Genomic DNA, 13,606 nt, shown 5'->3' on the forward strand with positions numbered 1-13,606 from the left:
GTTACTAGACTCAGCTTAGATTGTCTGCGGGTTCCTAAGCCTACAGCCCTAACCTCCGGCCGAGCAACGTCTGCCGGATCCGCTAGTTATGTATAATTTTAATGAGTAGGACGAGTGATAAAAATGTACCAAATCAGTGAAACTAGGCTCATTTAATCCAACTACAACAACAAGTACTCTTTATTGTACATCAAAAAATATTACTAGTACATCATAACAATATTTATAAGAGGAATGTTCAATAGGCGGCTTTATTGCTAAATCAGCAATTTCTTCGACCTTATGATTTATTTTATGGTCCTGGAGTGGAGACCGCGTCTTGGCAAACGCAGTGTGGGACGTCCTCCGGCCCGTTGGACCGACGATCTACGTAAGATTGCCGGTGTAGGCTGGATGAGGATTGCGGAAAACCGGGATGTCTGGCGCGAACTTGGGGAGGCCTATGTCCAGCAGTGGACTGCAATAGGCTGAACTGAATGAATGAATGATGTAATTAATAAATTTCTCTAGCGAATTAAACTTTTTAATTTTATATATTTCACACAGCAAGTTTTGTTACTTTATCTATTATATCTTATCCCAAGAAATATAAATAAAATGCAATAAATATAATAATAATAACATTTACAACCTAAAAAATTTGAAGTTATAAAACAATTTTTAAAGAAATTTATTTTATTGGTGTATGCGTATTCCAATTAGCAAATAAACATTGAAATACTACTATACCCGTGCAAATAATTCGCACTAAATAAGTATAATAATCACTACAAAACGGTATTTATACGTGAGTTGATTTGAAATTAAACAAAAAAATTACCGTCCTTCAATCATGTTGACGTTGTCTGTCAATGTATATCTACATATATGATTTTAATAATTAATTAATTTACAAAAAAAGAAATAATAAGTTTTAGTTGCTGTCGCCGGTAGAGCAAGCAAATATCTATAAAATGATACATAATTTATGTGGAATAATTGTGAGGCTTTCTCTAAAAGGGGAGGCAAATAGCGTATTGATATACTATATGATGATGATGAATTTTGATGAAATATCAAGAACAAGGTTGTGATTCATGATAGAAATCATGTGGAAGATTTTCCTTTTTCACAATAAAAAACACGCCAATACCATGTTTCATTAACCGACCGAAATATAAGGCTAAGTTTTAATGGAAACGCATACAGTAGACTAATTTCGTTCTACCTATAAATATGTAGATAATGTTTTTAATTTCAATCATTATTTTATTTGTTTGTAATATGGATTTAATATTTAATTTTTTTAATTTCTTAATGAAATAATGTTTAATGTGTAGAAACATTATGTCATGATGTGAAAAATCATTTCGTAGAATTATATAATTTAAAATTAACCCTGAAAAGCAACATCCTCATTCAAATTGACTATTCTAAAAAAAATCTGCTATGTGGTTACGGCATTAAAGAGCCACCCCCTCTCTTCCCGTGGGTGTTGTGAGAGGCGACTAAGGGATAACACAGTTCCACTACTACCTTGGAACTTAAAAAGCCGACCAACGGCGGGATAACCATCCAACTGCTGAATCCAACACCGAAGTTGGGCAGCAGCGTCTCCGGTGCGACAAAGTCAGCCCTGCGGTCACCAACCCGCCTGCCCAGCGTGGTGACTATGGGCAAAACACATGAGTTCACGCCATTTTTCCAGTCCAGTAGTGGACTGCGAAAGCCTGGTGTGATGATGATGATGTGTTTCTAAAAAAATTAGAAACGATTAATTAAAGAATAACCACTTGATAATATGATTTATTAAAAAAAAGTTTAGTGAAGACCTTAATTTATATAATAAAATGAAAACAGTGAAGGTTTTTTTTGACTAGTTTTTTCTTGTTTACTTTTCTACGAATATTTTAGTTTTACGAGGAAATTTTGTCGTAATAACATAAAAAACATAAAAAACGTATATATTATACCTATACGTTACAAAAATTAGTTAATAATTCTATGAAACCTTATTAGTTTTTAGTTTATTTTGATTTAAAAAAAAAAAAAACTTCAAACCCATAAACCTTTTGAATTCAAATTGCTTTGATTTTAATGAAATAACGCTTATTGATTTCAGTAGGGCTTATTACACCCACACTATACAACATTTATTATCAATATCCCCAACTATTTAAAACAGCAAAATATTGACTATTTTGTAATCACCTATAATTGGCGTGTGGTATACTTTTCGTTTGTGATTCTAAATTTATAAATATACGTCACAGTAGAACTTGTTACCTAAGTGTGGAACATTTCTAGTCTTCGACTAAATATAACATAAACTCTTTACACCATAATAGCAATATGTACAATAATTTTAGTCGCATAAAAAACTGGATCACCTTAAACGCTTCCTAAGGGTAGAAACGTAAATGATAAGTTGTTGATCGACAGTATCTGCACTATCACACATTTACCTGACATTATCTCTGACTCTTAAGGTATAATAATCTCGATAAAATTGACGTTTTGTATCAGAATTAGTTATTTTGTAAGACGATCGCATCAAGTCAAGCCAATTGCGGTCAAAATGAACAGTAAGTAACATTGCCCTTCAAAACATTTTTATACATCATCCATATCCGTTTATTTCTTACCATAATTATATAATATTTGCTTAACAATTTTATGGAAAAAGTGTTTTGTTTTTATTTATTGTATGAAAAGAATTGTTAAATATTCAAGTGGAAATTATCCAACGTTAACCATGTGATTAAAAACTCGTGATCGTATCGTATCATTTCACCCTAAAAATTTTAAGTTATTGTAATTCAAAATGTCAACTATATCATATATAATATACTAATGTACGTAACAAAATCTTTAATATTATTATTATACCAGTTAACTTTTTTTCGGTTATAGTTACAATATATACAAGGAAGTAGGTACATATTATTTATACATATTGTCTTTATATATACATATAAATGTCCTCTCGGTAGTGCTATTACAAAATAAATTAAATACTATAACATGATTTAAAAAATTAAAATGATATTGCTGTAGTTAGCATGCTATTGGGGAGGTATTTATTTTATTTTATACTTTATTGTACACCACAAATATATTACAAAAAAAAGCATAAAGATAGTTACAGACAGTGAAGTACAATGGGCGGACTTATGGCTAATTAGCCATTTCTTCCAGACAACCCATACATAGAAAGGAAACTTACTATCTAAATTGGGTAGGTGGGTGTAAATTGGGTATTTCTTTTAACAAGCATGTGAATTAAAAGTCTAAAAGTTCAATTACTATTAATCTTTCAAGATTTGAATTTACTTTCTAACATAACTCTAATTCGCTTAAAATTATATCCTCAGTGACCACGCGGCTGTTGTTGTTAACGGCTACGCTGGCCAGCGTCTCTGCGTTCTCAGTAAACTTGAGACAAAATCCAGAGACACTCTGCATCGGCCAAGTAAACTTCCTACGAATCGCTGACGTTAACAGTTGCTTGCACTACTATCAATGCTACTCCGATCGTGCGTACCTTATACAATGTCCGCCGGAGACTTGGTTTAATGAAGAAGAGCAGGTAATATTATAAAACCTTAATAATCCAGGGTATGTGATTATGTTGTATTAGTATGGAAAATTAAAAACAATTAAAAACAGTATTTTCTTTTCTAAAGTGATATATATATATAATTATAATTTTATTTTAAGTTTATATATTTATATTTTTTTTCACACAGATTTGTGATAGATCTGCGGCACCGGAAAATTGTCAAATAGAAGAATATGAACCAGAGCCAGAGCCAGAAGTTGACCCTGATCAAGAAGAACAGACTCCTGAAGAGGAACTAGAGCCTGAAGGGGAACAGGACCCTGAAGGGGAACAGGTGCCAGATGGAGAACCGGAACCTGAAGAAGAACAGAGTCCTGAAGAGGAACTAGAGCCTGAAGAGGAACAAGATCCTGATGTGGAACAGGTACCCGAAGAAGAACAGAATCCAGAAGAGGAACTAGAGCCTGAAGGTGAACAAGATCCTGAAGGTGAACAAGATCCTGAAGGTGAACAAGATCCTGAAGAGGAACAGGTACCTGAAGAAGAACCAAATCCTGAAGAGGAACTAGAGCCTGAAGGGGAACAGAACCCTGATGAGGAACAGGTACCTGAAGAAGAACAGAATCCTGAAGAGGAACTAGATCCTGAAGGAGAACAGGATCCTGATGTGGAACAGGTACCTGAAGAAGAACAAAATCCTGAAGAGGAACTAGAGCCTGAAGGGGAACAGAACCTTGATGGTGAAACGGAATCTGAAGGAGAACAGGAACCTGAAGAAGAAGAAATACCAGAAGGTGAACGAGAACAGGAACAAGATAATGATGATAAAGATGACAACGGCAATGCTGGTGATGATGATAACAACGATGTCGGGGATAATGAAGGTGATGAAGGTAATGACGAAGGTAACGGCGATGAAGAAAACAATGATGATGAAAATGGTGACGATGAAGAAGGTAGCAACGTTGATAATGACGTTGAAGAAGGTAATGGTGATGGAGATAATGACGACGATGATAGTGAAAACAATACAGATGAAGGCGTTCAGGACGATGGATCCGCGGATGAAGATACACCTTTGAAAAAACTTTTCAAAAAGTTAACTAGTGCATTTGTTTAAAACGTTAGGCGCTTCATTTCAAACGTATCTCCTTTAGGAGAACTAACTTGAAATTAACGTAGGTAGGTAAATTAGAAAATTAATTAATTTTTTAAAATGTCTATGATTTAAGTGTTGTGAGTAGTATTTCACTTTGTGCAATTTTGTAAATAGCTGACGTGAGTGTGTTGTAATATAATAAATTATCATTATTTTACATAAATGTGTTTTGTTCTCTTACAAATTAGTTTTGACATTACGGATATGAAAAATAATTAATTACAAGTACAGAGAAATTAATACTTAAAAACACAAAGTCAACCACAACTGATACAGAAAAAATAATAGTAAATTTTGAAATCTTAGGAAACTATATAAGGCTCGTGATATGAAAAAAAAAATTGGCAATAAATACGTGTGAAACAACTGATGCTGACCTTAGTGGCGCTGATGCAAAAATATAGGTATAATATAGCAGATTTTACTTTACCAATACTAATAGCGAGCATCAATTTATGTTTAAGTTTTATTATATTGCACTTATTTATCATTTGATTAATATTATAGAAAATTCAAATTTGTAAATAATCGTACTTATGTAGCTGACGCACACCCACTTTTTTACTTAAGAACGCATCCATTAATTACGTGAGCTATTTTTCGATCAGATTAGATACCCCCCCTCGCCCCCTTAGGTGAGATTTATTGAAATTTGCCTGGACCCCCACCCCTTACGTCAGATTGACGCTGAATGTAAAAGAGATTGACGGGAAATATTAACTGTTCTATACTATAATTAATTTATTTAAATAGAATAAAATTCAAAGCAAAAACTAAATGATTTTAATAGCCATGAGATTTATTTTCGGCGTCTTCGGTGCGACAAAGCCAGTACTGCGGTCACCAACCCGCCTGCCCAGCGTGGTGACTATGGGCAAAACACATGAGTTCACGTTATTTTTGGCGTGGACTTGTGGAGGCCTATGTCCAGCAGTGGACTGTATAGGCTGTAATGATGAGATTTATTTTAGCGGGCAAAATGAACACTCAAAATATTTTTTAAATATTTGTGACATTTTATATTTTTTGAAGTTGATGTGAGTTTTTCGATTAAAAATTCTCCTCGGATTAAATGAGATTTGATGAAATTTCATCGGGCACCATTCTGAGCTTACATAATTAATGATGTCCTCTAATAACACTGGAATAATCTGTATGTACAGGTTTTTCAGCGCTATCAACGAATTTTTTTCGCGTAAAATGAAGAAATTTAATAGGACCAAAATATGAGGACGTAATTATTGTAGAATGCTCAATTGTAGTTTTTTTTTTTTTTTTTGAAGTAAGGTACAGCAGGATATATCCTGCTCAAAATCTGGAGGAGCTCGTCTGGGGAAGTATCTCAACCTTAAAGAAGATTACAGCTATATAATGTAAAAAACTATATAAAAAAGCTATAAAAGCTATGTAAGCTGACCGATGGCGGGATAACCATCCTACCGCTGGTTTTAAAATACAAAGGCCGAAGACGGGCAGAAGCATCTTCGGTGCGACAAAGCCAGCCTATGGGCAAAACATGAGTTCACGCTATTTTTGGCGTGAACTTTTGGAGGCCTATGTCCAGCAGTGGACTGATAGGCTGAAATGATGATGATGATGACAGCTATATAATACTGCTCTCAAGCAGTGTTGTGTTCCTGTGGTGAGTAAGGTGACCAGAGCTCTTGGGAAGGGTCGGGGTTATGGTCTGTTTCTAGTGTTGCAAGTGTCTGTAGGCTACGGTACCCGCTTGCCGTTAGGCGAGTCGTAAGCTCGTCGTTTGACAATCTAGTGATATAAGTAAATACAAATGAGACATGAGATTTCCTAAAGTTGTTATTGACCGCTGATAAAAATTAGAAAGTAAGTTTCAGAATAATTAAATATTTAAGCCATTCTAATTCCAGAGTTTACTACGAGATGCAAGAATAGGTAAGTCAGGGATAGAAGAAGGAAAAGAAATGATGAGGATATTTGATTTAAATTTACCAATCCAACATAATATTAGGAACGTGTAAAGACTAATTATCGTTTTTTTTTTACGAATTGAGAACATGGTATAAACATGGATCATGGACCTTTAAATTGGGCTTTCAATAATACAATTCAATAAATTTTTAGCCAAATTTATTACATCATTATTATACAAAATAAATCTCAATACAATAATAATTATAGTATAAGTAACACAACCAAAGCAAAACATTATACATTGGATTTGAGAGATGTTTTTGCCACGGTAGGCCTGTACAGGATCGGCCGTAAATGCATAAAACATAGGTTATATTACGTTAACTAAGTACGTTAACTAAATTATGACTTGATAGTTAAAAATGTTATTTTCTACTCATTGGCAGTAAGAGTAATTTTAAAATACTGGCACCTCGCGAACAGATGCTATACGCGTATGAGTAGGTAATGTTAAAGCTAGAACAGTTACAAAAATAAACATCTAAAAATGTAGACAACGTAGAAGTATCGTATTAATAAATAAATAACATGCCAATATAAAGAATTATCTTCCAAATTATCGGATGCAATTTTATCTAAAATAAAAACTAAACGGTTTCGATTAAAATTATTCGTTAAAATTTTCAACAGTGAGTCATGAGCGAAAAAATAGTTTCGTTAGGAAACGTCATTCAACATTCGGTCTGCAATCATTCAGTTACATTAGAAAAATGTATAACGGTATAGTTTCTAAGGTAATCTATTCGGTAAGGAGTGAGTCAACAATTTTTAAACATGGTCCTCCCAACGCTCAGTACAAAAGTAGCTAATGAGTAGATAAAGATATGTGATGTGTTAAAATGTATAGTTAGTCTATCTGTGGCCCGGAAATATTCACAACGACTGGGCCTCGTAACTTTTCATGGTTGAAGATATCACAATTTTCATGTTATTTCCGAGCGCCACAGATTATAAAAGCCTATCCTAAAGCGTATATAATAGTTGAAGTATCGTATAATCTAGCGATTAGAACGATATTCATACATTGACCAGATACATTTCCGCTAAATAGATTTCGCATTTAATGTTATCTAAAAAGACGCATAACATGAACGTCACTTAGAAAAACACTAAAACGAAAAATACAAAAATATCACTTTTACATATCATTGCAGTTTTGTCATATCCATGCGGGAATTATTAATAAATAAAAAATATTTCTAAAATTTTTAGTATATTACATTACAAATTTATAGAAAAGTACGAGTGGAGTTAAAATACGATTTAAGAAATCTTGAAACAATTTAAAAAAAAAGTATAAATAAATAACCAAAAAAAAACTACTATATACAACAACAAAAAATCTAATAAATACCATACCATACCATGCCATGGATGCGACAAATATACAACATCATACAATTCCAAATTTCAAATCCTATCGCGCCTACATGCCTAGTCTACGGCGGTACATGAAAATATCACGTGAACGAATACATAGTTACACTTCGTTAGTACAAAAATGTTTTCCAATGCTATAAAATTTAAAGCGTGCTCTTAACATTAATCGTATCAAATCCATTGACATTTTCGGTAAAAAATTACGAAATAGCAGCGGTTGTACAAAAGTTTATACTATGTCTCGAAGTTCAACCCGCGACCCTGTTGATTCCGACGGGTCAAAACAGGCCGATATCTTTTTTCAGGTTGGTCTGTTTCCATGCTGGTAGCATTGAAAATTCTTCTTTGGTCATGCCGAATGCCTCCTGAAATAAATTAAATAATATTGTCAAATTAGATAAATATTTATGTCCTAGTTGATTTTTTTCTACTTTTTGCTGCTTGTACTTTATAACGTATTATATACATACGCATGGAAAAGATTAAACTATCTGAAATTACCAAAACAATTATGAAAGATTGAAACACATTTAATACAAATAATCATAAAAAATAAAGTAATCAATTTCATATAATTAAAATAAAATATGTGCGATAAATTTACAATTTTCGTGCTAAAATATTTTTGTCATTTTCGCGGCATTTGATGATATTATAATCGTTACATTAAACGTGCATAAATATACAAGTGCAGCTTAACACTAATTAAATATAATGTATTAAATATCTGTAGGATATAACGAATACTGCAAAAAAAAAATCAAATTAATTTGTAAAATATTACATATTCTGTTGGTGTGTCAAAGTAAGTAAAGTGAGTACAAAAATCTATACGCTTGTGTTTACGCGAGTTTTATTGAGGTAGGGCAAATATATCCTGCTCGAGATTTGAAGTAGCCTGACTCGGGAAGTAGGTACACAAAACTTAAAGAAGACTACACTTGACACTGTTCTCAAGTAGTGTTGTGTCCTTGTGATGAATAAGGTGGCTAGAGCTCCAGGGGATGATGGGGTCGACAACGCGTTTGCGATGCTCCTGGTGTTACAGGCGTCTATAGGCCACAGTAACCGCTTACTATCATGTGAGCCGTACGCTTGATTGCCGAGCTAGTAGTATATACAAATTGTGAGTGCTTGCATATATGCGCGACTTTGTACGTGAAAGTATGTACGAGTATGAGCGCGTGTATCTATGCTGTTGTAACGTGTGCGTGCGTTAGCTTGTACGTAAGTATTATGCGTGTATCAGTGGGAGTGTGTGCGTGAATAAGTGTGAGTGCTTGCATATATGCGCGACTTTGTACGTGAACGTATATACGAGTATGAGCGCGTGTATCTATGCTGTTGTAACAATTGCGTGCGTTAGCTTGTACGTAAGTATTATGCGTGGAAGTGTGTGCGTAAATAAATGCGCTTGTGTACGCGTCCGTGCGTGATGTTACGAGTACGTATTGTGGGATTACTTCTGTAAGTGTGCGTGCGTGAGTCCGTACGAGTGCGTGCAAGTGTCGCGCGTGTGCAGGTGTGCGGGTGCATCACGCGAGCGTACCAGGAAGTCCCTTGGCGCGAGGTGGCGCTCGAGGCGGTGCGGGTCCACGGTGTCGGGCAGCGGGCGGCGCTGCAGCGCGGCCAGCGGCAGCACGGCGTCGCAGCTCGTGAGGCGCGCCAGCTCGCGCGCGCCGCACAGCGTGTCGCCCGCCTTGTAGCCGTGCTGCGCGGGCGACAGGCCGACTGTACTAGCGTCCGACCGCGGGGGCTAGCGGCGCTTACGTACTGAGCTCCGCGCGAAGCGCGAACGTTGACGTTTAAGACTCGGGTCTTAAACTTGTATTCGAAGCGTACGTAGTGCCGCGCCAAGCGTTCGCGTCTTACTTGCTAATTACTGATCCCGTGGGAGTTTTAAAAGCAGTATCTAACTGTCTATGGATAATTAAATACGGTTAAGGTGCGACCCGAGTGCGAACTTTGGGTTTTAAAAGCAATCTTAAATTATCCATAGATAGTTATTTAATTATCTATAGCTATTTATAATATTTACCCCTTATTAAATTTAAGTGCAAGCGATTCAGTAGCTTTCAAGATTGAATTTTAAATCAATAAAAAGACAAGAACAACTATAGGGAGTAAGTGAACAAGACTTATAAACGGTCATAATATCTACAAAATATTTCTCTAAAGGACCGGATTGTAGATGGAAGTAAAATAGGTTTGCACTATTTGATAGAACGATATGCAATGTGCAAAATTTTAGCTTTCTAAACCTTTACCAATTCATTCTCCAATTTTTTTTATCATACAAAATAAACTATACATCAAATACCGCCATCACCAAAATTTCTTAAATTATATATTTATTATGTACATGTTCTATACACATTATGGTACTTATGTACATTTTAACTATCGTTTGTTAGACAGAATGTAGTCGGGCTCTTTTATTCATATAAGCAAAAAACGATTCGTTATACTTGAAACTGAACACGACATGTTCGAAATTTAACGGTCTGCAAGCAACGAATCGGTTTTTTAAATATACGAACCGAGCTTAATTTTCCCCAACAATTCGCTATTTATGTAGTCCTCTCCTCCGTGAAGATCCTTCTCCTACATGGAGAAAGAACACTATGCCCAGTGATAGGATATCACAGGCTGAACTGTAAGTAGTGTGTAATAGTTACCGCGATATTCGCGTCGGCCGCGTCATCGTGCTCTCGCCACGTGTCGAACAGGTGCGTGAAGGCGAGCGGCTCCAGCCCCGCGGCCACCACGCGCACGTCCGCCGTGTCCGCGCCGGGCCGCGACGCGCGCCAGTACGCGTCCGCCGTGCGCAACGCTGCGGCACGGAGTGCTTGCCATCGACCCGCGAACGCACCCACTCCTACAGATAAACAATGTCGTTCCATTTTCAAATTTTTTGCTTTTTTATTTTTATTACGGCGCGAAGTTTTTGCCACTGACGCGAACGCGCCCATTCCAACAGATAAAGAATAAAGTTTCATTTTAATTTTTTTTAATTTTATCCGCGAGAGAACCAAAGTAATCGACATGGCCCATAGAAATAAACAATTTGAAGTGTCTGTGGGCCAGACACGTGCGAGGCACGACCGATGAAAGCTGAAGTAGGCATGTCCTAGAGTGTAAACTATGTGTTGGCAAAGAGGGACATCCTCTGGCCCACTAAACCAACGATCTACGTGATGTTGGATGAGGATTGCGAAAAAACGAGACGTCTGGTGCGAGTGTAGAAAGGCCTATGTCCAGTAGAGCACGGAAGCGGTGCATACTTAGGGATATGGCGTACTGTGCTACAAACATATAATCTTTTACAGAATTTTAAGATTAACATGATAAATAAAAGCTTATTTTTAACTGTCTAGAATCTGAATTTAGTAGTAGTTTCAAGTACAGTACATATAAGATAAATATATTTTTTTATTTATTTAATTCTTTTTTTATATTTACACAATTAGTATAGAAAATTATCAACCGAGTGAACGTACCGTTTCTCTCCGCAGGGTCAAGCTCAGTATGATGCGGCCACCATCCCTGCCACACCCAAACGTTCTGTCCATCGTCTAGCAAGAACAGAGCTGAAAATAACACAAAATTATTATAATTCCATTAGGATAACTGAAAAAAAGACTATTCCTATTAAAATTCGATTTTTTTTTCGAAGTAATGAAATGTCTCTTTAACTAAGTAATGCTTTCCAAAGACTGCGGTAGTAACATTAACATAAGTACAATTTTTAAATTACGTTAAAAACAACGAAAAAAAAAGACAAAAAATGACTTACCGGGTTGCGAAGCCGAATACAACTCCTTTTGTTCAAAAGGAAAGGGTGTCACCAGATGTTCATGCCTTAGCGGCGACAACACCTCATTGGCTTCGAACTGCCCGCCCAAGTCTGTGAAGTGGAAAAGACGCGGCGTCACATCCCCACCACACCCCCGACCCTCACTCAACACCGAATTATAGTACTGTTTATTAGTTACCCCCAAACAATCCAAAAATTCCTTTGATTCCTCTCCCTCTTTAACCTCACTGATCTTAATATCTTGGTTTCCGAATAAGTAGCTCGACTGTCGCGCAACCAATTTGTTCGCTAGCTCGATCGCTATTTGCTTCGTGTGTTTCAAACTTCGAAAGCCGTGCCATATATACAAGCAGGCTTTCTCTGTATCGACTAGAATTAATGATCCGCGACTGCGCAGTTGTCGCACTGAACATGGTACTTGCAATAAATACGCTTCGTTTGAAATATTTCCACGAGTAACGAATAGTCTGTACCTGCTCTTGTCCGTTCCTTTCTTGCCTTGGTGGATAACTAGTTTGCCTTGGAAGAGATTCAAAAACGCTGGGGGTTCGTTGCCCTGAGCTACCCTAACTTGAGGACCCTTTTCTCTGTCTAATTCGACGGTCAATAAGGCCGCAGCACCTTTTTCGTTGGAAGAAGCGTCTCTACCTTGCCAGCAGAAGTAAGCGCATCGATCTCTACCCGTCAGATTATGTTTGGAAGGTTTGCCGTTCAATTCTCGCCCAGTCACTGTTATTTGATATTCCCATCTGATAATGTAACTATCACCAGAGAAAAATTCACCGATTTCGTCCTCGTTCTCGACTTTCTGGTAGTCGTATTCCTGTATAACCCACTTAGAGACTGATTTTGTTTTAATATCGTAGTGACGCATCGATTCTTTGTCGTAGTAATGCGTTCCACGACCGATGTGGGAACCTTCTAGAACAAGATCGGGATCTTGGTATTCGTTGGACCACATTTCCTCGGCGTCGCATGGGATTATTTCGACACTGTTGGATTTGTTCTCTTGAGGTTTGACCTTGATTACGCGGCTGTAATCGGGCCAATCCAGGAACTTTTCTTTAAATAATATCGTTTCCATGTGCTGGGTGATTTTAGATAAAATAGCCCACTCTGGTCGACTTTTGGCGGATTTAGTTGACGAATTAGTATCTTCTCTAGCTCCAAGAGACGCAGCGGCATTCAAAGGATTAATGTGGCATTCTTCGTAATTGTAACCTTCGTCGAAGAGTTCTTGTGCCAATTGTGCTGCTCTTCTCCGACTTTCGAGTGGAACATTTTTTCCGTACCAAATATACATTTCTGAACCGAAGTCAAAAACGATAACTTTGGATAGATTTAACATGGCTATCTTCGGTACTTGACCCCAGTATTCCTTAATTGGTACTAATTCGTCATCTATGACCTCGTAGCACATATTTGTTTGTATGATACACGACTCGTAGATTTCGTCTTCGTCTGCGGGACCTGTTTCTATTGGTTTGTATTCCTCGATTCCTTCAGTGACACCAAGAAGTGACCAGAATTGGTTCCAATGTTTGTTGGAATAGTTCTTTGTCTGCTCATCAATTTTGATGAGTCCAGTTGAGCTTTTGCAGCCGAGATCTTTTGTGTTTTGTATATGTTGTGCGATGTCTGTGCTTCGATTTCTAGAAACAATATAGAAAAACCATATTAGTGAAATTGATACCATATAATTTTATTTAATGAATTAATTAAAGTTTTCATCAATTATTTAGAGTATATATTACATAAC

General features: G+C 36.5%; 2 protein-coding genes across 2 annotated transcripts in view; one reads left to right on the forward strand and one right to left on the reverse strand.

Moving 5' to 3' along the window:
- The first annotated feature begins 2,557 nt into the window (after positions 1-2,557).
- Positions 2,558-4,857, forward strand: LOC123659414 (protein TsetseEP-like). The gene is made up of 3 exons (XM_045594630.1): positions 2,558-2,564; positions 3,354-3,568; positions 3,729-4,857. Exons 1-3 carry the CDS (start codon positions 2,558-2,560, stop codon positions 4,659-4,661), a joined length of 1,155 nt encoding a protein of 384 aa, XP_045450586.1. The 3' UTR covers positions 4,662-4,857.
- A 1,932-nt stretch (positions 4,858-6,789) lies between these two features.
- Positions 6,790-13,606, reverse strand: part of LOC123659792 (supervillin) — a 41,236-nt gene continuing 34,419 nt past the window's right edge. The window contains exons 11-15 of the mRNA XM_045594965.1: positions 11,827-13,499; positions 11,531-11,620; positions 10,709-10,908; positions 9,580-9,741; positions 6,790-8,395 (exon numbers count right to left, since the gene is read on the reverse strand). Of these exons, the coding sequence (XP_045450921.1) occupies positions 8,309-8,395; positions 9,580-9,741; positions 10,709-10,908; positions 11,531-11,620; positions 11,827-13,499 (2,212 nt within the window). The 3' untranslated portion in view covers positions 6,790-8,308. The remainder of the gene's footprint in view (positions 8,396-9,579; positions 9,742-10,708; positions 10,909-11,530; positions 11,621-11,826; positions 13,500-13,606) is intronic.

This window comes from Melitaea cinxia, chromosome 14, assembly GCF_905220565.1.
Source record: "Melitaea cinxia chromosome 14, ilMelCinx1.1, whole genome shotgun sequence".
Classification (NCBI taxonomy): Eukaryota; Metazoa; Arthropoda; class Insecta; order Lepidoptera; family Nymphalidae; genus Melitaea; species Melitaea cinxia.

Excerpts from the sequence above, each read along its gene's own strand:
- LOC123659414 (XM_045594630.1), top strand. Across the intron at positions 3,569-3,728 it reads GGTTTAATGAAGAAGAGCAG|ATTTGTGATAGATCTGCGGC; the intron begins GTAATATTATAA and ends TTTTTCACACAG.